At 34.6% G+C, this 25,483-nt stretch overlaps 2 protein-coding genes across 3 annotated transcripts; both read right to left on the bottom strand.

The window, feature by feature from the left end:
* Nucleotides 1-4,488: 4,488 nt before the first annotated feature.
* LOC138318890 (uncharacterized) lies at nt 4,489-9,319 on the bottom strand. The gene is made up of 3 exons (XM_069261693.1): nt 8,884-9,319; nt 6,718-6,930; nt 4,489-5,158 (listed from the first exon to the last, which is right to left on the bottom strand). The coding sequence occupies exons 1-3, from the start codon at nt 9,269-9,271 to the stop codon at nt 4,518-4,520; spliced, it is 1,242 nt and encodes a 413-aa protein (XP_069117794.1). The 5' UTR covers nt 9,272-9,319; the 3' UTR covers nt 4,489-4,517.
* An 11,854-nt stretch (nt 9,320-21,173) lies between these two features.
* Nucleotides 21,174-25,009, bottom strand: LOC138318892 (uncharacterized). 2 transcript variants are annotated; one of them, XR_011207926.1, is made up of 4 exons: nt 24,336-25,009; nt 22,793-23,319; nt 21,669-22,434; nt 21,174-21,390 (listed from the first exon to the last, which is right to left on the bottom strand). XR_011207926.1 is itself a non-coding variant. In XM_069261694.1 (3 exons), exons 2-3 carry the CDS (start codon nt 23,297-23,299, stop codon nt 21,766-21,768), a joined length of 1,176 nt encoding a protein of 391 aa, XP_069117795.1. In that variant the 5' UTR covers nt 23,300-23,319; nt 24,336-25,009; the 3' UTR covers nt 21,174-21,765. The 2 variants fall into 2 exon arrangements, 1 of the variants encoding a protein (XP_069117795.1); XM_069261694.1 differs by having other exon boundaries at nt 21,174-22,434.
* Between the last annotated feature and the right edge of the window lie 474 nt (nt 25,010-25,483).

Raw genomic sequence — 25,483 nt, 5'->3', positions numbered from 1 at the left:
CCCTCCTGCCCCGGGGGGACTGGGTCACCATTTATGCAAAATCTGATCCCCTTTCCCCAAGGATGTTTCTGACCAAATTTGGTTAAAATCCAAAAGTATGTTATGACTAGTAGTGATTTAAAGGAATTATCTCTATTTTCTCTATTTGGCCCAGCCCCCCCCCCCCCGCCCCAGGGGGGTCAGGGTCACCATTTATGCAAATTCTGATCCCCTTCCCCTAAGGAAGTTTCTGACCAAATTTTGATACAATTCATGCAAAACTCTAGGACAAGTAGCGATTTACAGGATTTACCTCTATTTCCCCTATTGGGCCCCGCCCCTCCTGCCCCCGGGGGTCAGAGCCAAAATTTATACAAATTCTGTTCCCCTTCCCCCAAGGATGTTTGTGGCCAAATTTGGTAACAATCCATGCAGATATCTAGGACAAGTAGCGATTTATAGGATTTACCTCTATTTCCCCTATTGGGCCCCGCCCCTCCTGCCCCGGGGGAGGGGGGTCAGGGTCACCATTTATGCAAAAATTTTGTTAAAATCCATGCAGTACTTTATTACAAGTAGCGATTTAAAGGAAATCTTGACGGACGGACGACGGACGGACGACGGACGCCGCGCCATGACATAAGCTCACCGGCCCTTCGGGCCAGGTGAGCTAAAAATCATTTGTGGAGTAATAAAGTGAGAACAAAGCTTTGTCAATTTGTATAATAGTCTATGTTATTAAGACTAAATGAAGAAGACATGTTTCAAACTACAAATGACAATTCCAAGAAAATCTTATTTAAACAAAATTAGGATAGGAAATAAAACAATGGGCAAAACGTATGAAATAGCCAAAAAAAGGTAATGACAACGTTTCTCAACACTTCTGTTCTCTATTGTAAGTAATCATTTAATAATAGAACAATAAGTAAAACCTAAGTTATGTGTCCTTGGCAAAATTGTCTTCATATACATGTCTTTTAAAGAATTACATATCTCATCGAAAGTCTTTTCAAATCCATCTTCAACGTGTTTGTTAGCCTATTGTAATTCTGTGACCATGGGTACACCTGTATGCCATTCATTTGTACAAACTTAGTTGGCCTTCATCCCTGTCCACTACGGCTGTTAGTTTGATAGGTATTGAGATGTTAGTGACATGCTCTTGCAGTAGTTCAGCCTATTAGAACCATGTGACATTGACTTTAGGTCAGGTTCTTTCATTTGAACAAAATTAGTATCCCTTCATCTCGACATATTACAGGTCAAATATCCTGACTCCAGAATACGGACCTACTTGTATTACAAAACCGTGAAGTATTACTACAATACATGTAGTATTATAATGACGGAACCTTGTCCCTGGTGTTATATGTGTAAGATGTAAACGGTTATGCTGTAGGCTTTATATTCAACAACGTTGTAGCTATATGAAGCAAATAATTTACTTTATAAATTATTTTGTCAGCTATGACATGTGTGGGCCCTTCAGAAGACAACCTGTATTGTTTAATTGGATGGGACAGTCGATCATATTTTCCTTTTCCTACAACAAACAGTGAGATAAACAATTCCATTCAAGACAAACTGTGAATCACTGCTTGCATGACTATTTTTGCTTACCCAATGTGATCTAGAGATCTAATATCGTAAGATAAATAGAACGTGATGACAAGCATCAATTAAAGATGCTCCACTGTCGACAGAGCATAAACGGTACTCATTATTTGAACAATAATTGATGTTTAATCGTGTATATGTATTTCAAATCAACACAAAAAAATAGTATATAATAGTTTAATTTGCTTTCGATGCAGTACTCCATTCAATATAGGACCTGGTGCCACAGAATTTGTTTCGGGATGCAATTAATTATTTTTAATATTTTTATATTGAAGTAAAATTAGAAGCTCAAACGTTTCAATGGTAGTAATGGTTTAAAGTAGGTAACTTTTGTAACTAAATAAAAATACTAAATTGTCAGCGGTGGAGCTTGTGTAATAGCTTTGACTCGATTGAACTGAGATTTCGGAAGAATTATAACAGTAGCATAATAATTCCACATTAGATATGTCACAAGAACAAATTATAGGTAACAACGAACCCAGTCTATGACTACTCACATTTCCTCGATAGAAATAACAGACATTTTAATAACTTGTGTATTCAACATAAATAAGACTACAGTAGGAGGACAACGGTTTGCGAAGACTCTTATCACTTTTTCCTTACATGCCCAAAATATCACATTATACGACAGACATTATTAAACGATCTTCATTGGTACCCCGGTGACATCACATTAGATACATTACTAAGAGGAGATGCAGATTTAGAAAATGATGCTAACCTTAATATTGCAAAGGCAGTCCAAATTATTATTGATAGTACAGGCAGGTTTTGACATTATGAGCATCCTACCCCATTTCCTATATCTACCATGTATCTTAGTTTATTAATAAATTAAATGTCATACATATGTCAACAGTATAAATCAGTTGTATCTGCTGGCTGGTATATAGTTGAATGATTTTCAAGGAAAGGAATGGCTTCGAGTGGATTTCAAGTGTAATGTTTTCTATGGAATGTGTATAATGGAAAATGTTTTAAGGAAGTAATCGATCGTTGTTTCCCAGCCAGTCAGATAACTATGTACACAATTATCACGTTTACAAATAATTATTAGTTAATATATAACATATAACCATTCTCCTCTCCAATACTCCTCCATCTTTCCCTTTTCTCCTTCATTCTTAAAATAGAAAATTTTGATTCATATTATATATATGTATTCTCTTCACTGCTGTCCATTATGTATATATTCACATTATGTAATCGGAAGAGGACGTTACTAAGTTGGCAAAACTTGTGTCCAATCCCTGTTGTCAAAATTTTACGACAACAAAAATATGTTTAAAGTCAGAGGACAACAGTACTGACAAACACCTTATTTTACTATGATTTCATGCGTTTTGGCAAATATAATCTATTTCGATATGGGTTCGTTTTTAACGTATATTCTTTAAATCCCAAGTGAATGTAGAAAAATACTGTAAATAACACTTGTTTATAATGCCATAGCTTAGTTCAAGAGATATTTCATATTATCTTTTAAAAAATCATTTATGGAATAATAAAGTGAGAACAAAGCTTTGTCAATTTGTATAATAATCTATGTTATTAAGACAAATTAGGATAGGAAATAAAACAATTGGCAAAATGTATGAAATAGTCAAAAAAAAGGTAATGACAACGTTTCTCAACACTTCTGTTCTCTATTGTAAGTAATCATTTAATAATAGAACAATAAGTAAAACCTAAATTATGTCTCTTTGGCAAAATTGTCTTCATATACATAGCGTTTAAAGAAGTATTTATAGCATAGAAAGTCTTTTTCAAATCCATCTTCCACATGTTTGTTAGCCTATTGTAATTCTGTGACCATGGGTACACCTGTATGCCATTCATTTGTACAAACTTAGTTGGCCTTCATCCCTGTCCACTACGGCTGTTAGTTTGATAGGTATTGAGATGTTAGTGACATGCTCTTGCAGTAGTTCAGCCTATTAGAACCATGTGACATTGACTGTAGGTCAGGTTCTTTCATTTGAACTAAATTTGTATCCCTTCATTTCAACATATTACAGGTCAAATATCCTGACTCCAGAATACGGACCTACTTGTATTACAGAAACACTCAATATTTTCATTACTCAAAAGAATCCACACTTTCAAAAGATTTTAGCCTCTTTGATCCCCTGCTACCTTGCCCTTTGCAAGCCTCAATGACAATTACCAAGTATGATAATTCAGCCTATTTGACTTCTATGGCATGAAATCAAGGTCAAAGTTGTTCATTTGAAGAAAGGAATTTGTATGGTTTGGGTCATTTAAACCAAGTATTAAAAAGAATTTAAATTATTACATTTGAAATATTTAGTAATTCCCTGATTAATTGTAATAAAAGTTTTCTAATTTTGCAGTTTTAAGTTGGCATAGTAACCATCTCAAATATGCATACATAACTGAATTTAAAAATTTGGTCATTTAGTCAGTTTTTTTGTCTTTTAGAAACAATAGAGCGTAATCTTGAACAAACCTAATATTTATTTAGAATAAGTACAATATATGTAGGTACCCAAGTCACAACTTTAGGAGAAATATAAAGCTTGTTCAAGGATGTGCTCTCTGCTTTCTGGATGAAAAACTTAAAGACTAAATTTCCACATTTTAAAAATGTTTGCAGATTTAGGATGTTTACAATAGCAACTACAGCTGCAATGAAACAATCTTACCTATTCTATTGAAGATATACTCGATATTTGATATTTAAAAATTTAATTAGTAAATAACATGTTTGAAAATTTGATGGATTTGGGGGCCAAAAAGTGCCAAAACCATACATAGTCCTTTAGTTTCCTTATGAGCACATGATGTGTATTGAGATCAATCTCACTATAATGTGTGTGTAATAAGAAATTTCTTCGTTAGAGAAACATGAAATCTGAAAGCATTTAGGTATTCAACTTTATTATCTATCATGATCGGGTAGTTCGCTGCTTGAACTTTTTGTTTGCCAGTTTCCATGGTCTTCCTTTGGGTGGTTGTAAACTAAATTTTGTTTTTACTCTTGTGTCTTTGTAATATTGAAGACTTTCGTTTAACTGTAAGTGTAGTCCCGATTTGTGTAAGTTTGCTTCTGAAGCCAAGTTTTTCTTGGTTAAAACAGTGAAGTTGAGGATAAGCCAGATGATGATAACGACTACAGGATCAAGTTGGTAATGGCATTCACCCCTGGATGCCCACAACTCAAGTTCATCATCTATGTGAAGTAAGCAGTCATTCTCAGGGTCATACATACAGATAGAAACATAATCAGATGTCACTCCAAAAGTTGGAATCATGAAATTTGCAAGTGTGCTCCTATTCTTGTTAACTTGAGCAAATCCATTTGTAATGGCTTCAGCCAAGATCTTTTTCATTATATTTGGATCGAGTAGAAAACTGCCACGCCTCTTGTAGCCTTTTATATCAGTTTCCATCTTTCTGTGTTTGCTTTGTGGTTTCTCTTCATCTGTATTATTTTCTTCATTCTCCATGGTAAGTTTGTTTGTGACTGCCACAGCAACGGTATTGTTTACCATGATATCAGCTCGGCCATGCCATGTTCCTTGTGATCCTGCATCATAATCATACAATAATTCACTACAAAAACATGATAAAATATGAGATTCTTATGATAGTCTTATCTGACTAATAGGTCTTATGGTCAACCATACCAAGTTCCTAGTACATGGTTATTCAAGAGATACAAGAGGCCCAATGGCTCTGTGGCCTTATATGAAGGTCAAAGTCAATCATTTCAACAAACTTGATAGCCAGTTGGGTGATCAGGTGGTGTAGTGGTTAAGCCACTCGCCTTTCACTGAACTGGCCGGGTTCGATCCGCGGCACAGGCGTGAAAAGGTCTGGGGTCACCTACTCAATAGGTTTTCTCCAGGCACTCTGGTTTCCTCCCATTCGAAGACCTGTCACACACTTTCATCCAGGCCATCGAAGGTGATTTGTTTACGTTGTATAACTTGTTTCGCAATCAATGTAAATAAAGTTTATATACTGGTAGCTCTTCACCCCTGTAGCTACAGTTCCAACATCAAGGTATCTAGGTCTTTTACTTGTAATAATAAGTCACGTAAAATATTCAGCCCATTTAATTTAACCTCTGTGACCATGAATGAAGGTGAATGTCATTAATATCCTGGCCAAATATCAGGTTTCTCTATTTCTTACTTATTGCAAGAAGTGGAGATAAAATCAAATAAATAAATCAGCCAATTTGACCCCTGTGATCTTTCTAAAAGTTAAGGTCATGTTCATTTAAACAAACTTGGCAGCCCTTCATCCCAGCATGCTACAGGCCCAATATCGGGTCTCTAAGCCTCTTAATTATCTGCCCTGCAGGTAGGGCGTTAGAATTGTACCTGCTGCCCCTATTGCATGATCGTAAAAGGCGACTAAATTTAGGATCCTATCTTTTCTCTTCTTCCTAACTGACTTTATCTTTCCTAATGCCTCCCTTGGCACCGCCTCACTTTTGGCCTTGAGTTGAGCCTTCGCCCCTGTGAGGAAGGCTTCTGGGTTCTGTCCCCAGGCCAGGACACACCAAAGTCTATAAAAGTGGTGGTTTTTGCTCCTGCTTAGCGCTCAGCATACGGGGAGTGGGACGACTGGTTCGCCCGTTGTCAGTATAATTTGACCGGTTGGGGTGTGTTGCTTGGTGTCTTCGGCAGCATGCTTCAGTGATATAGCACTATAAAAAGGGCAAAAGTTCCACTATACAAGAAGACACAACATGAATATACCACAGTCTCCCAAAACATGCACCTCGCACAACATACACGCAACACACCACATACATGGGAGGCCTTCCTTACATGACCATAGCTGTTAATAGAACGTTAATTGAATCAAACAAACAAACAAACTCATAGTTATTGACAAGAAGAAACAAGTAGTTTAAAGATTTTAGCAATTTCATCCCAGCATGCTACAGGCCAAATATCAATACCTCAGACCTTTCATTTATTGAGAAAAAGTCAATTGGATGCAATGTTTATGAACAGCACACAGCAGATGGTGCACAGCGACGGACGGAACATGAGGACTGGGTCATCCTGATCCTTCGGGTCAGAATTTGGGAAGATATTCTTCATAAGACTGGAGAGAACTTTTACCTACCTAATGAAGTGTCTCCTCGACAAATATAAATGTTACAGCCACATCTGCAGGTTTCCGGGAGATTCCTGGTAAATTCATTAATCTCATACTTTCTGTGTGGTACCAGTTGGGAGAACAGATGATGTGCCAATGCTGTTGTGATCTGTGTCTTAGTTGTTGTGCTTGAATTTGTGTCTATAAGTCTCCCAATGGCTTCTTCATGAGTTTCAATATCTGTGAAAGAAATTTAAACTTTTGATATGAATTTAGAAACACATACCAGTACATGAATGTACAATCTATCCATTAGAACAAGATCTAAACCATGTATTAAATCAATGTCCTATAGATATACTGCAGTCTCCCAAAATACGCACTTCATTCTTCACACAAGGAAGACACCACATACAGGCCATCCTTTAAATGATCCTGTTAACATGGCTTATATATAATAGACCAAACCAATCCTCTAGAAAGACATTGTAAATACCAAGTATTCAGAAAGGATGTCACAATATAATCTGCTGAAAGATTCAATAGGATTTAATACTAGACCAGTATAGGTTATACTTTTACTAAAAAAGTGAACCAATGTAGCATATAATTTATTACATAACTGGCCCGTCCAGCCATGTCATACGCCCATGTCATAAATATCGTAAAACATATTATGACATCACATAGATTTGATGTCATAATCTATATTTGATGTCGCATGATTGTCTCCATAGACAGAAAAGTCGCATCCGAGCCAGATTTCAACAGTTTTATATAGACAAAATTTAGTTTCACATATATTTTTGTTAATAAGAGTAAGTTGATAAATAGAATCTTACACTCGTGACTATGTAATGTGAAATTTATCATATATTTAAAATATAAAAATGCCTTCATATTACATAGCCTCTCATATAAGATATTCTTTATATAAAGTAAGATCTCGTTTTGTATGTCTTGATAAAGGGCCAGATCGCCTCGAAAATTTGACAATTTTCTTTTGTCCACATGGTTGGAATTACTTCCTTGTCCAATTAAGTAAGATCAATAGATTAAAATGACCACATCATATCTTTTTAATATAAATTATTCAAATATTTATTTTTAAATTAACTACATGTATTAGTAATATTACGATTGTTTTTTCTTCTCTACATTTGCAACACAACCATAACTTGTAATATTAAGACAACACACCTTATAGGGACCCCTGAATTATCTACAGGTATATAATACCTCCTGCCAAATGTGGCAAAAGGACGAAGTAGTGTACTTAACAGGTGTAACTGGTTGTATTAGACCTAAGGTACAAAACAACACTAAATATACCTCCCCTATGAACAATAACATGCAAAAATAATTGTGCTTTCTATAAAACAAAAGAAATTTTTCACTTTTATGTGTACATGCTTATTTTTTTTCATGCATACATGTACTTGTATTTCTTGATAAGCCAATCGGGACTTTAAACAAGAACAAATTGTTTTTAAAGAGCAGTTTTTTATTTATTTTAATATGTTTGTGAGTGAAATTAATTTGGGTACGTCCGTCCGTCTGTCTGTCTGTCATGCTTGGTTTCCATACAATAACTGCCACAAATCTTAAGCAATATTTTTGTAACTTAATCACATGGTCAAATGTGCCAAGGGCTCAGATGACTTTACTCGGCACTTTCATTGGACCCTATTGGGTGAAGTTATGGTCCTTTGATTAACAAAAAATGCCATCTTCATCTGTTTCTGTTTATTTAATCTCACAAATATAACTAGATTGTTTTCGAAACCTAGTAACATGGTTAAATGTCCTGGGGTCATGGCAAAGTGTGATCGGCACTTCCATAGGACCCTATTTGGCGGAGTTATGGCCCTTTAAATGCCGAAACACCATTTTGGGCCTTTGATTACCGAAAGTGGGGGATACGAATTCCACAAATTTGCTCTTTTTTTGTTGTTTTTTGTTTATTTTTTATTTGTTTTTGGGATGGGGTGTACATTTTTTGTATATATATATTTAATATGTAAATACTGTATATATGTTAGAAAAATATTTAAGGAAGAAACTTGTTTTTTTAGTATTTATTTCTATGTCTAGGGATCAGTCTGATACATGTACTCTTTTATTACAATGCTAGATGTAAACATGAGCCACATATAATCAGTGTATATATGGTGTTACATGCATGTAGCCTACCATGTAAGTAGTTCAACAGCACCAGGAATGATTGGCAGATATTGTTATCAGCCCGAGAGCTGTTATCAATAGCATCTACTCCATCTTCAAAAAACTGTTCGAGGATATTTCTATCCAGCAGCTCCCTAATACCGACCACTTCACAATCCGGAATTTCCGTTAGGAATTTATTGTTCCTTCTCCTCATACAATCATGTGTTGCTTGCAGAGTGATATATGCATCTTTAAAAGAAGTGCCATCTTCAGCATTGGATTTATATATTTCTAAGTTAATGAAAGGAATAAAAGCAGGATTGGTTGTGATAACGCGAAAAGTTTTCTGAACGATTTGCTCCTGATCTGATCCCTTGAATTCCTTGAGACTAAGCGCTTCGGCGTTTGATGTCATTTTAGTTGAAAACAAATGCGTTTAAAGATGACTATAGGTAGAGTCACGAGGAGTTCCGGAGAGCATTTATCGACTAATAATAAAGCGTTTTCGGACATTAGGATCATCCGGGGAAAATATGCAGTCATAACGTCACCTAAAACGGACCCATAGTAATATAAATTTTAGCTAATTCTCAGATTCCTCTGGTGTCAGCTTGGTTAGAAATATTTTTAAAGAAATTTCCCATTAATATAAGTGATACAGTAGCTAGTACTAAAACTAATAACATATAGTTTAACCAGAGATTTAAATAATAACAATAAAGGACAAAAATATTTATGGATAACACGAGTTATCTTTCTTGATACATAAATCCAAAACATAGCTGCAGAAACTAAACATACACCGGTACAGAATGTAGATATGTTTCTGATATTCAATTAATATTATGCAAAAAAACTATCGAAATGATTTGATATTCTTATAACCATAAAAGTATCATGTTTAGGTGATCATTATTTCATACCAAATTATCCGTAGATATTGGGTGCTTGATAGATATTTTTTGTCAAAAATGATTTATCATAAAGGTACATGTAGTTGTTTTAATTCTTTACTTTGTTTATCAAGGATTACTAATACTTACATGTACATTCACAACATACAGGTTATAACATATTGATATTGTCCTGCAAGATGAATTAATGTTATAATTTATTATAATCGCGCGCACATTTATGATTGCAAAAAGTCTCTTGGAACATCCTGACTTCTATTAAAAGTTTCCATTGTCTAGATTGATCTCAATTGTCATTATCTGAGTCATTTAAAGAATTAAATGCTTATACCAATATTTAAGGACTTAAGGTAAACATTGATAAAACTCAAATTATATGGATAGGGTAAAAAAAATACAGTCAGGACTCATATATGCTAGAAATAAATTTACAGTGGGGGCAAGAAAAATTTAATCTTCTTGGGATAGACTTTGATGTGAACTTGCATGATATGCCTAAAGTTAACTATGACAAGAAGATAGTTAAGTTAAAAGCTCTTATAAATACATGGGAAAAAAAGAAATCTTACTCCAATAGGGAAAATTCATGTTATCAAGACACTCTTAATTTCTCAGTTTAATCATCTTTTTTCAATTCTGCCCAACCCAGATGAAAAGACATTCAATACTACTAATTCAATTTTATATGAATTTTTATGGAATAGTAAAGTTGACAAAATTAAAAGGGAAATTGTTGTTCAAGATTATGTAAATGGTGGGTTGAAAATGGTAAATATAAGAGCTTTTGCTAATGCACTGAAACTAGGATGGGCAAGAAGACTGTATCATACACCAGGTAAATGGTCTTCAATATTAATTACAAATGTTAACACAGATATTTTACTCAATGTCGGCGGAGAGTGTATACACAGTTGTCTTAAGATGCTTTTACAGTGTGGTATAAAATGCAAATAATGAATGTTTCAACTGTAGATAGAGAGAAGTAAATATTGGAAAGATCTATTTGGTTTAGCAGGGACATTACTATTGCAGGAAAACCTGTGTTTTATAAACAATGGTGTAATAAAGGAGTAAGAACTATATAGCAGACTTGTTTGAAGCCAATAGCATTGATAAATTTCTCGCTTTTGAGGATTTTAAACAGACATACAATTTGACAACTGATTTTCTCGCATATCGGGGGATATTATCCTCTGTTAAAAAGTCTTTATCAGATAAATTACCTTTAGAAAATCCTGTAATTCGGCCAATACTACTATTCATATTCAAACGTTTCTAAAAAATGTATTTTTAGGGATCAAAAGATTTTATGATATTTTAAACAAATCACAGGCACAACCAACTGGTAAAGCAAAATGGGTAGAAAAACAGATGGATATGAATAACAGAGACTGGGAACTCGTTTATAAAATGCCTTTTAATGTTACAAAAAATACGAAACTACAGAGGCTGCAATATAGAATTTCTCGCCATATACTAACAACTAATTTGTAACTTGTGTAATACTGAGAGAGAATCAATCATCCATCTTCTTTGGGAATGTCAAGAAGTCCAAAGACTCCTTCAGATGTTTAAAACACTTACCGACGCATTATTCATACAGTTTTCTATGAATAAACAGTCCTTCCTCTTTGGAATTACAAATCATAAATATGCTAATTTTCGAGTGGATAATGAGATAATTCTGATTATCAAACACTACACATATAAATCAAGATGTATGCATTCTTCTTTATACAACATCACTTTTCTGTTCAAAAGTACATCTCAAACAGCAAAGATGATACATTCAGACTTGCATTTACAAATGAGGGGAGAAAATGGGAAAACCTCTTAATGCTTGATATTTGACTGACCGATATGCCGACAACTTTATGATCATTTTTGCTAATTTTTTATCCATACCAATGCATCATCCCAAGTCTCTTACAACCCCTACACCCACCCCCACCCCCCACCCACTCCCCTACGTATACCCACTTGTGCCTTTCTCTCTTTTTCCTTCTCTCATTCTCTCATCTCCCTACTTGTATGTATGTGAGGATGATGTGTGTATGTATTTGTATATATGTTAGTTCTAATCATATATAATGAGAATGCATGTGTTGATATTAATATAATTATTAAAAGAAGACACATTTAACTAATAAGTGATAATAATGATATGACACAATCATGATGGTGAGGGTGATTATGTGAGGCCATTTGTGTTTGATAATAAAGGTGATAATGCCACATGATAGCATGCATGCATGAGATAATGTGTGTAAGCTATGGATGAAAGTGTATGTAGTGTTCTTTATACAATTGTTTTATAAAATCATAAGCGATACAATTTTTTCTATATAATTTCCACAATTTTCAGACTGTTTGAGTTAACAATATAACTATAGCATTACCTCTCACTACAGGAAGAGGAAAGCAATAGGTTAGGTGAGGCACCCTCGTCAGCCAATACATTGTCTGAACTCTACACTGTAGCTGAGAGGTATGATATTTGTCCATTCACTCTTATATCAAAGCAGCATAATATACGGTGTACTTGAAAACTCAGAATTAAGATATTAACAGTAAATTCCTGGTATGAATGAAGTGTGTCGAATGGATCCCCTCCTGTGAGAGGGCACAGTTGTGTAAGCCCTGTTTTGGTTTTTGGAATAAAAAAAAAATAAAAAGTTTCCATTGTATTTCCCGCGTATACGGTATTGTTTACGACCAAAACATGGTTAAAATGTATTTTTGCATTTTCTGTGACGAACCCTTTTGCGTAGTGGAAATTAATAAGAAACTAAATACGTAGTAATGACAAACAGAAATGCCAGTGAATATACATCACAAATATACAGGACAAAGACACCCATAAAAAAGAAAACAAAACGAAAAGAAAGAAAAAGGTCGATCTTGATGACGGTGTAAACTAATAATAATAATTCACAAACTTAGCTGTTACTTCCCTAGTCTATACGTTTATAACGTATCAAAATGTATTCACTTCAGTTCAATAACAATGTTAAATGCAGTTCAATAAAAATCTTAATGCGCTTATTTGTTGCAACTATTTTTGGAACCTTAGCCTATTGTTCACCATTTCTTATCATGACATGATTCTTTTGTTATCCCCCGCTTTCTCCGAAATGGGGGATATTAATTTGGGTTTGTCCGTCTGTCTGTCTGTCTCTGTCTGTCTGTCAGTCGGTCGGTCTGTAACACTTCGTTTCCGTGCAATAACTGTAACAAATGTAAACAGATTTTCTTCAAACTTGGTGACCTGGTTAAAATCCTTAAGGGCTCGGCCAAGTTCGATCGCGACTGTCGATGGACCTTATTTTGCAGAGTTATGGCCCTTTGAATTACTGAAAACGTCATTTTCTACCATTTCCTTGCAATAAATGTAACAGATGTAAACCGATTTTCTTCAAACTTAGTAACAAGATTAAATGCCTTAGGACTCGTCCAAGTTCGATTTCGCCTTTTTAACGGACCTTATCTAGCGGAGTTATTGCCCTTTGCTTAAATAAAAAACGGTCAGTTTCTGCCACTTCCGTACAATAACTGTAATAAATATTAACCGATTTTCTTCAAACTTGGTAACAAGGTTGAATGCCTTAAGTGCCTGGCCAGGTTTGATAAACTCTTTCAGCGGATGTTATTTATCAGAGTTATGGCCCTTTAATTTACTCCAAATTTCATTTTTCTGCAGTTTCTGTGTAATAACTAACAAATGTTAAAAATAATATTGTTAAAAATTGGTAACAAAGTTAAATGCCTTCAGGGCTTAGCCAAGTTCGATCGTCACTTTTGGCAGATCTTAATTAGCAGAGTTATGACCCTTTGATTTAATTAATAACTGTAACAAATATTAACCTATTTTCTTCAAACTTGGTAACAAAGTTAAATGTCTTACTTCCGAATAAGACTTCAGTTTATTTTTTTTCATGTTTAACCTAACCTCAATAATGTTTACCTGCAATATGTCCTGAAAGCGGGAGATGGAAATTCCACGAATTTGCTTGTTTACCTTGCCTTGTTGTTTAGCTGACTCCCGTTACCAGTACATAACAATAGATCATGCAGATGGTTTTCCCAGTTCCATAGATACTTTTATGGTAACAATGCCTGCTGCTAAAATTTTCTGTTATAGATATATTTCTCTATATATGACAAATGGAGTACGGACTAACAAAGATTATCGCCTCGTCAAAGTAACATGATACTGTTACATGTAAATGGTACTATCGAAGTCACACCTAACAGGTCATTATTCAGAGGCCATATTATCACGTACAACATCGTTGCCATGGTTATTTGGAACGGGCTTCAAACTCACTATACAAAAATATTACACGTAACCACGGAAATTCGACATGGGTTCCAAGTCACTATACAACCATATTATGCATCAAATAATGTAACGATTTTGACTTTGCATGGATTTCAAACTCAAACATATTAATCGGAAAATCTAGACTAGGCGTTTAATCAAAGTACTGAAAGTACTGCTGTGGTAAAACTTCTGGATGATAGGAGTTGATTCGAGTGTTAAAGATTGATAAGTCAATGGTTATATTATTAGTATAACTGCAAATTGGAAAACGATCCAATGACGACAGAACTTAAACAAAGGCTGAAAAACTAATACAAGTAATTATTTTTTATTTGGTCGTAATAATTTATCATATTGATTTATTTTCTCAAATTTTGTACAGGTCCAGTTATTCTATATACACATAATGCATTTCAGTGCAGAACCTTCAATGAAAGAGGAAGTATTTATGTTGTCAAATTAATATAAAGAAAAGTTTCAGCATTATGGTGACTTGTAATGTCAAATTAATTTTTTTTTTTTTGTTAAAAACTAAACAGGCATATCAGAGATTCTTCATCTATCAAAAAAAACTAACTGGTTATATTATATAAAATCTCATATAATGTTTAAAGATGCTCCACCGCTGACAGAGCATAAATGATACTCATCATTTGAACAAGAATATGTGTTTAATCGTGTATATATATGCCTAATTAACACAAAAAATAATATAAAATAATGTATTTTACTTTTGGTGCATGCGCAAACAGTACTTTATTCCATATAGGACATAGTGCCACGGATTTTTTTTCGGGATGCAATTAATTATTTTTTATATTTTTAACTTGAAGTAAAATTAGAAGCTCAAACTTTTCAATGATGGTAATGGTGTAAAGAAAGTAACTTTTATAACAAAAATACTAAATCGTCTGCTCCTATTTTTGATAGTGAAAAAATACCATTCGTCAGCGGTGGAGCATCTTTAATCTATCAATTACTATTGTAAAATATGTGTGACACTTTAATAAATATTGTACAGAGTTTTTTATTTGATGATTAAAAAATGTAATAATAATTTTATAATAAATATTATTATATGGCTGTGTGTTTTGCTCGCTCCTGATTGGCTGAAACTACACTTTCCCGCCACGATACAACACGATATCCCCCAGAAAATTCCGAACTATGCATTGTGACATCATCCCAGGTTGATATAAGATTCCAGAACCCCCAGGTCGTACCCAAATATAGAAATCTTGCATTGTGACGTCATGTAAAATGGCGTCACAATCACTTCACAGGTTGGTATAAGATTCCAATGGGTCCAGGATGTACCCAAATATAGCGTAAACGGAATTTCCGTGACGTCAAAAGTCTATTGTGACGTCATCATTCAGCGAGATGTGACGGAGAGCAGCAGGTTTACTGGAACTTGTGACCCTGCCAATATTTTTGTCAGAATTTTCAAATAATAAGTATAGGTATTACGTGTATTTTCTGTATTTTATTATACATCATATACCTTTTTTTTCAAAATTATTCAACAGGACTATTGAGCATTAGGACGAGGGGCTACTCAACATCATGGAAAGGTAAAATATGTACATATACATGTTGTCAAAATGGTTTACATCATGTAAATGCCATATAATCACACAGATATCTACCTGTTTTCAGGTGGATACGGTGATTTATTAATCCTCGAAAGTGATATAGCCAAACGGCAAAACAGCCAAAATATTATATATGAACAGTGATAACAGTGGAGAGTCATTTCGCTGTTTTGCCGTTTGGCGCAGTGATATTCAACTATCGCGCGGTATTTAGGACGACGGCGGGAAACATAAGACGACCCCCGTTATGGAAATTAACATTTTTGCTTATTTTAATCAAATTGTTCAGAATAATATGATACGTGTAGTATTAACGGTAAGTTAATAAATTTTGTGACTCTACAAAATTATCGATCTCGTTTTACATTCCCATTAAAAAAAATAAAAGTGTAAAAAACAAAAAGTTCCAAAGTCTAGCAATCGTTCCTTTTTGTTTTTTACACTTACCTGCATTGGTGAAAGCAGAGAGGCTCCGAAAAGTGTCAAGGTCGCTGGCGATCCAAATCAAAATGGCACGAAATGAGCAGTGCACGTCCCGATTAAATAGAGGTTACACAATGAGTGGTTGTTGAATATTGAATTTATTCCACACGAGTGAGTTATTTTTTAAAAGTTACAAAAGACACGAGCTTTAAATAACACTCATCACATTTACCTGCTTGAATTCGGCAATTAATCCTATTGTCTACTGATATCATCCTCGATACTCCAGGGGTTCCGATCACCTACGATCTCTACACCCCTGGACTATATCATAGTAAAAATGAGGGCAACAGAATAGAGCAGGTAATTTAGTTCTTTGATGTTCATCAAAAGAGCTGTATAATGGTAAACTGCGTTTGACTGTGTGGCTTTGATGTTAGGCGTCGCTCTCTCTGTAGTCTTCAAAGGAACTCTTTGCTTGCCTGTGATTGGTCAAATGTTTTTCGCTGAACTGCCTTCAATTTTACCATGAGATAGTCCAGGGGTGTAGAGATCATAAGTGATCGGAACCCCTGGAGTATCGAGGATGATTGTTATAGGGTCGCATATGTGGAGCGAACAATGGAAACTCTAAACGAAAATAACCAGAATTTTCTATAAACAGGCCGGGCGACTACTGCTTATTGATTTTCTTTTTCTATATACCGTCTCATAGTAAAACAGGATCTGTTTGTTACACGATCTTGATGCTATTATTGTATAATATACATGTAGGATATTCAAACTATCAGCGCGTTGTTTCTTTAAACATTGTCCTTTTTGGTGACTTGTAAGAAGACTTATATGACAAATGTGTGTTTTAAGACAGAAATCTCACAGGATTACCCTGTCATGCTAAGCACAATGTCATAAATTGAGCAAGGCTAAATATTGGTTTATATGACGTTACATGTATATAGGATGTATGATGCCGCTCGTGTACAGACAACAGATCAGTCGGAGTCGTAATAAGATTGACTTGGCCTTTTTGTACACATATTTACTATAACTGCGATTTGTGTGTGAAAAAAAAAGAAATAAAAATCAAGAACAGGTGTATTTCAAAAACGCATTTGTTTCTCATAAGTACGAATAAATATTGTTTTAAATATTGTTGCTAAATTGGTCATATTCAAAAAACTATTTATGAAGGCAAAATTTCCGACACGAAAACGATCAAAAACATTCATGGCCTTCAGATCAAAGACTTTAACCTGAATATGAGCCGAAAGTCTTGTCGATTTTTGGTTAACTCAGGTCAATACCAGGTCGGGAAGTTTTGCTTATACCAAAGACCATTCACAGTTGTTCTTTCTTGAATTATTACATCATATCTACACTAACGTACGAGATGTTATTTACGGGCATAATGACGTCCGCACAGTTTTAATTAATGTCTTCATGAGATTCGATGTCAGTTGAAAACGAAAAACAAAACGGAAGTCAGAAACCGACCCAACCCAATCAGTCTCTACCTGTCTATGTCATAATGATTGCCTTCATCTAATTAAAGATTATGTTATAAAAAATTATAATTCAAATAAGATCATAATACATTTGACGTTCAATATCTTTATCCTAACCTTTTTTATGATAGTTTCCTTAACACAATACGAATGGTGATAAGTAGTGAAATAATAGTCTATTTTCGTTTTCCTCAACAAGACATAACGTCATTATATATCTGGGCGGAGATTACACAAAGAAAATGAAATGATTATTAGTTATGGTGACTGAGATAAAAATCGATAATATGGTAGAAAAATCTTTAAGTAATCACAATTACACGAAGGTAATTGCAAACAGGAATAATTGACTTGTGTTCTACATCATTAGTATAATCCTTAGGTCAGCCCTGATACATCATATATAATATCCAATGAGTGTAACGTTTTATAATTCACATCTCAGATAAATAATCCTAATGGGACTAATTCATGTAAAATGAACCACGTGATACTCGATAACGTTTGTGCGGGACTAGTATCTGCAGTGGTGATGGAAAGTAACTATTTGTAATCTTCCCACTGAAATGAAGTCAGCGCGGTGTATCATATTTTAATGTCATTCCATCACCTGTAGATATAATAGCCGTGCGCAAATGTAATCAGGTATCGCATGGTTCTTGAATTAGTCCCATTGTGCAGGTATTAGTTTACTCTTTGTCTCATGAATTTAATCAATAGAACAGATAGTGATCAGATCGATTTATTATTAGTGTGGGTAACAAACCTAATCATAAGATTCTTACTGATTAGTTTTGTTTATAGCGTTAGTCAGTACGTTACAATCCATATACCATCTACTGTTTAGAACTTTCAATTACCACCATTTACAGAATGGGAAATAGTTAAGCCTTCTAGTGGGATTTATGGTCCTATAATTCTCTCAAGATTCCAGACAAATTGAGTAACGCGCGTTAAGGCGCTATGATAAATTTGTCCGCAATCCTGACAGAATTATAGAACCATAAATCCCACAAGAAGGCAGTTTGATACTTATATTTTCGTTTTCTGTTGATAATTTTAATCCAACATGTAATGGACACCGTTATCGCTATTACCAAATCAATTTCCGTGCTACCCCGTCAGTGGAGCTTCCTCTTGTGACGTCATAAGTACCCCCGTCGTCATTCGCGGTAAAAACTAGTCCATGGAAATAAACATATATACTTTAATTTCATATGATACACTCATTTCTATTGGTTAGATCTTTGAGGTTCATTTTCCATAGACCGAAGGAATTGTATTATGTCGTCAATACAAATTTTCGCGTGATATTTTTTAAACCGGCGCTATCATAGCAAGGTAAAGTTAGACAGTTATTCGTTATTCGTTATTCGATAACGAATATCTGTCTAACTTTACTTCTGGCCGGGTTAGACAGTTATTCGTTATTCAAGCGTCACCTGTTTTGACGGATGCAGCGAAATTAAATATTGTCTTTTTGTTTTTGTTTAATTCCTTAAACTATATTTTTTCGGAGTTTTGCAGTAAATAATCTGAGAGTTTTATTGTCGATAATAAATTATTTTACTGATACCAAATCTTCAGTTGCGCTCCCATTTATTTTCTTTTTAACTCATATGTACAAGAAGAAAAATATGAGAGTTAGACAGTTATATAATTGATTTGGAGCATAATACTACATGTAACTAACGTAACGCGCCCTGAGCTCCGGGTCAGAAACTAGATCTCCGGGTCAAACATCCTCGATACTCCAGGGCTTCCGATCACTTACGATCTCTACACCCCTGGACTATCTCATAGTGAAATTGAAGGCAGCTCAGCGGAAAACATTTGACCAATCACAGGCTAGCAAAGATTTCCTTTGAAGACTACAGAGAGAGCGACGCCTAACATCAAAGCCACAGAGTCAACCACAGTGTACCGTTTATACGGCTCTTTTGATGTACATCAAATGACTAAATTACCTGTTCTATTCTGTTGCCTCCAGTTTTACTATGAGATAGTCCAGGGGTGTAGAGATCGTAAGTGATCGGAACCCCTGGAGTATCGAGGATGCGGGTCAAATAACACATCTTATATACAATATCAGTCGTATACGGTTCCAGGCAGTGGGAAGACGTGCTCCATCTCAGTGGTTCCCATGGAACATTCCATAGCAATCTAATTAGGATTGAAAGCGGAACGAACCTTCAGCACCGGGTGGGAGAGTCTGGAATCTTGAGAGAATTATAAGACCATAAATCACCCAAGAAGGCAGTTTAATGCTTTTATGTATATCAGAACCACTTATGATGGTAAAAGGTGATTTGGCATGATACTCTAGGAATTCAGTGGAGTAATAGGATCTCTCCCTACCTTCAGGGTAGGAAAGAGAAATTTCTACCAGAGGAGGAGGTCCATGATTATCTAACACGAGGCTCCGAGGGTACATATTTCCCCGTGTCCTTATCTCTAAGTAGGAAATGATTTTTTTGTCCATGTAATGTCCTAAAAATGTTCAAAACTACAAATATTAAATTTAAAAAGGCGAAGAATAATTGTTGAAAAACAAATCAATTCGGAATTTTCTGTATTACTTTGTCAAAATCTTTGTTAAACATGTTGCACTTTGATAAACAAGAATCGAAATCATTTTGAAATATTAAAAATCATAAATGTAGAAGTATAAAAATCATAGATATAGAAGTATAAAAATCATAGATATAGAAGTATAAAAATCATAGATATGGAAGTATAGAAATCATAGATATGGAAGTATAAAAATCATAGATATAGAAGTATAAAAATCATAGATATAGAAGTATAAAAATCATAGATATGGAAGTATAAAAATCATAGATATGGAAGTATAAAAATCATAGATATAGAAGTATAAAAATCATAGATATGGAAGTATAAAAATCATAGATATAGAAGTATAAAAATCATAGATATAGAAGTATAAAAGTCATAGATATAGAAGTATAAAAATCATAGATATAGAAGTATTAACACATATTGTATGTAAACCACTTAAATACTGTCTTTTTACCGAGTAAACATGTGGAGGCAGGTGGACATCTGATTGTGATGAACATTAGGTCAAAGTTCATCACGAGGTCGAACGTGATCTTGATTGTCAAATTGGACTGCACAGGTAATTTTTCATTGGCATATGACGTTTTACAACTTCCGGTTTTGCACGCGAAAATGGTCTACACATGCAGGCTGTCTTGCCCTGGGTAAACACGGGAAGTGCAGCTATCTCAGTCCGAAAGGTGTTCCATGCTTATGGACATAAACTTTAAAACTGATCTGGAATACCGCAGCCAAAAGGATTACACAGAATACAGTATTACCATTTTGGTTTGATGGATTTTTTCTCTGCTAAAGTCGGGTCAAAGTTTTCATGAAAACCATTCAATGCAATTAAATTTTTGATAATAATAACTAATGACAGTCTGATCGAATAAAGCTGTTCTCTTTTAGGCAATTATAGAGTACAATATTTTCTAAACAACTGACACACTCTCCGCAAAGTTTGTCAAAACAAACGATTCGGTAAATAGACAAAAACAATGACAAACAAACAGGTATTGTATTATTGATACTACAAAATGTGAAATACATGTACGATACTTTTAGAAAGAGCCGACGCTTGAAAATCTATAATTTATGTTATGAAAAACCGATAATCCATCATCCTCTTTGGGAAGTCGGTGTTCAACACTTCCAGTACCAGCTACAACAACGTATTTTTATGACCACGATTCATGTCTTCAAAAGGGGTGCTGCAATTCGTGAAAATATAAAAAAGAAAAGTTTGAACGTACTGTGCATGCAACTAACAACTGTATCTGTAATATAATGATCAGAAAACGTAAGTTAATATTACGTTTGCAATCATGCTGAACATATATATGATAGCCAGTTCAAAAAGTAAATTAAAAGAGGTGCATAAGAATATCCGTAATACAGACTATCTACTGTACTTTTTATCATAGTAATATATAGAACTAATAAATGTTTATCTTTCTCAAAGTTACCCCACAAAAAACTGTATACCTACTTATGAAATGTTCACATTGTAATGAGTTTACGCTGACAGAAGTTACTTTGTCTTGCGAGGAAATCGTCTTTTATTTATCGAATGTGCTGATACTACTTCAAAGTCGTGTATCAATTTCTAGGGGAGATATGCTACTTTCTGGTGGTGAAGCATCACATTCAAAAGGAGACTCGGGAGGTGAGGAATCGCCATCAGAACCTGGAATGTCAACCTTTGATTCCACTTCGTTGTATCTATCTAAATTTTCGCTAAATCGTTCCTGTTTCCATCTCAAAAATTGAATATCAAAAGTTGGGCTTTCCATTTTATGAATGGTAGTATCCATAAAACAACCGGAAGTGAGGTAACTCCTGGAGGAAAACAGAACCACTAGTCCGACACTTCCAACTGTGTGCGACACCCAGACACTCAACACTTTGTTGTCGGGGAGGAGGAAGCCGTTCTGTAGAAACCACGCCCCTCTCCAGTGACAGACAGCCAGGAAACCTGCGACCATCAGGAATGTATCCTCTACAAGGAACTGTAGCAGAAATGCTCTCTTATGGAAGTACTGGGACAAACGTTGGACACCGTGTTGACCCAATAAAACCGGAAGTGCCAAACAGAAACTGATGATAAAAGAGTAGGCTCCGGATACAGTGATAGAGTCGGGGAAGAGAAAGAGATCTAGTAGCGACCAGGACCCACGCCAAAAGAATACCACCAAGTTATTAATCCCAAAAACAGTGAGGCACACATCCAACACAAACTTCACACTTGGTACAGCCTGTAAATATATAATAAGCATCAGTTAGTAAATACAATTAATATCCGTTCACTTCACTTAGCGATAGCTCTGGGGACAAAATGTGCATCTTACATGTAGTTGTTTCTTTGTAGAGTATTGACCGAAACATAAAATTAGCATTTACACTTAATGTTGAAGAATGGTTTTATACCTTATCTTGCTTGATGACCATTGAGTGTTTTCGAAGTCAAAATGAAGCAATGCATTCAAGTTTATAACATGTGAAAGATTTGGTATTTTGTCCAGAGTCATCAAACCAGTGGATTTTTTAAAATAATTTTTATATGAATAAACATCTATCATTAATATACGTATCTGAATGCACAAATTGACTTACTTCTGACGAAAATCTTCTTGTAACAACAAACATATCTTCCTTGTCGTTATCCCTACAGAGTAACAAGGGAGATGCTATTATTCCACTCAGGCACCGCATACAACTCAAAACGCTCACTCCAATAATTGTACTTCCGGTGGCACTTTGCCATGTCTTTCCGGTATAGTGGTCCTGAAGGAACCACACGCCGCGCCACTGGTTCACACAACCGAAACCAAGCAGATAAATATGTAGTCTAGAAAAGACAAAGTAAATAAAAGGATTCTTGATTTTGTTCAAGTTTGAAAAATAGCCTTGAAATATTGAAAACAGGAATATGATTGCATTTCCGATGGCTACAGATATCCAGGCGGTGAGCTCGAAATCGTCAGGAAAAAGATATACATCCATGAGCTCCCATGTCCCCCTCCAGAAGCACACAACAAGTGGTGACACTATTGCAAGATTTATCAATGCATTCGCCATACTTATCAAAACGCACCGGCAGGAATTAGGTCCGGGCTCCATTTTATATTCGGTATCAATTCCTGTTTCGAGAGAAAATCACAGATATTCTAAAAATATCATATTTTTGATTTAGCGTTTGTCTTAAGATGTTTTCTCTCCGACAACCTTCTCACTTCTATAGCAATTAAAATTTGTATTGCGTTGCTTATATAGTTTGTGTTGTGTATTTGATTTTAATTTGCTGAATTCCTGAAGTTAATTAATTTTGTTTAATGATATATGTATTTGTTTGGAAGTCAGATATCGTCGGTGTCCAGTGGTCCGTGTGGCAATGGCCGTCTCAAAGCCTAATCTCCAAACATTGAGAATGACTCTTTCCAAATAAGATTTCATTTGTTATTTCTTTAAACACCAAATGTATTATATGCTTTTAGCTATAAATTAAAATATATATGAAAATTCTTCATAACTTTAACTTCAAAATAGTTCTTTCAAATAACGACAGTTTTAATAATGAAATATTGTATCATAATGAGATAAAAACGGAAATATTGATAGACCTTACTAAATCTTATAACATTTTTCTTCTTTGTTTTTATTAAGCAAATGTCGGAATTATTTGTCATACAAAAGTATTCGATCATGTCACTTTTTGAAAACGCAAATTTGGCAAATTTCCAATGCATTATAATGGCTTTATTTCTCGACGGATTTTCTTTAGATTTCTCCTAAATAAAATCTGTACTAATTTCTGTCACTTATTTTTAGAGATATAACATATTATTCAATGCATTATCTAAACATACACAGTACAAAATTAGAAGAAAATCATTTGTTTTGTGGAAGGAAACATTCGGCAATCCCTTCTAGTTTTGTTTTCATGGATTCAAAGTTGAAGGAATATTTAACTCATTTTACAAAATGAAATGAAGCCCAGAAAAAAGTTTTAAGACGGCCAACATATCTTATTAGATAACCTGATAGAGAAATTGGCATTTGATCATTGATAGAAATCAAATATTTTCTTTTCTCTTGTGTTGAACTGTTATTTATTGTTGTTTAATTATACTCTAGTCGTAATCTGTGTATCACTTACCTGAAATTCACCTCGACAACAGATTAATCCGTGGATTAGGGGGAAAAGATTAATCCGTGGATTAAGAGGACAAGCACAAATACTAGTCATGGCATCATGAGTTAAAGGCATGTGTACCACACACTTAATATTTAAGAAAGCGTTGATGTCAGTAAACAGCAACTTCATTATATCTACTCCCGATTTCTAGTCTTTTAAATTTAAATGTTGTATTTTGTTGGGAAAATTTGTTGAAGTTGACATAGTATCTGTTGTCATGAGCTAATGTCGCACATTTTTATGTTTTTGACTTTTCACTCGACTTTGTTGAATGTACTATATAATCTGTCTGAAGTTTTGTAATTCTATAGCACTGACAGCCGCTACCTCACAAAACCTGTTTTTGAATAAAAAGTGGAACGTGATAAATGAAATATTATACCATGAGTATCTAGACCTGCATTTCTTAACAAATAATGATCTAACTGTATTTAGACGTCACAGAGACAGCATTCAGAGTAATGTCACAAAAGGACATATAAAACCCGGGTCCGGCACCATAAAATTTTTCAGACAGATTTTTTACTCAAACCTATGGAAAATCATATACTTGAGTAACAAATCTGTCTGAGAATAGTTTTATGGTGCCGGGCCCAGTTCTCTAAAATATTTCAAAACTCAACCTATCAATCTCAATGGATGTTTAAGATATTTAATTTTAAAATCTGATACAACTATGTAAATTTATTTGATCTTTTAACACGCCATTTTTGCCTGGTCCAATGCTAGTGAAGCTTGGATCACCCTTTATGTACCGCAAAGATCACACTATTTGGATGTAGTATTGTTAGGATTTGCATCATCCTTTGTCACATGATACAAGGGTGCCGATCTACGCCGTCACTCGGGGACGTCAAACGTTCGTCATATCAAGAATACCAGACATCAGTATTATAAAGACAACGCTCACGGAACTGCGACAAACATATATCGGTCACTGAAATGTGTACAATTTATGTGTGCAAAACATTTGTTGAGCGTGTGCTACGAGAAGGCAAATGCAACGTATCTTCTTGTTCTTTAAATTAATTGAATATTTTTGCATTAGCTAATTTTACGTAATCTTCAGGTTTTTTATTTGCCTACTTAATTTACTGGGTCTTCCTCGT

The sequence above is a fragment of the Argopecten irradians genome, chromosome 3, assembly GCF_041381155.1.
Source record: "Argopecten irradians isolate NY chromosome 3, Ai_NY, whole genome shotgun sequence".
In the NCBI taxonomy this organism is placed as follows: Eukaryota; Metazoa; Mollusca; class Bivalvia; order Pectinida; family Pectinidae; genus Argopecten; species Argopecten irradians.
The sequence above is the reverse complement of the archived record's forward strand: the minus strand, read 5'-3'. Positions and strand labels throughout refer to the sequence as shown.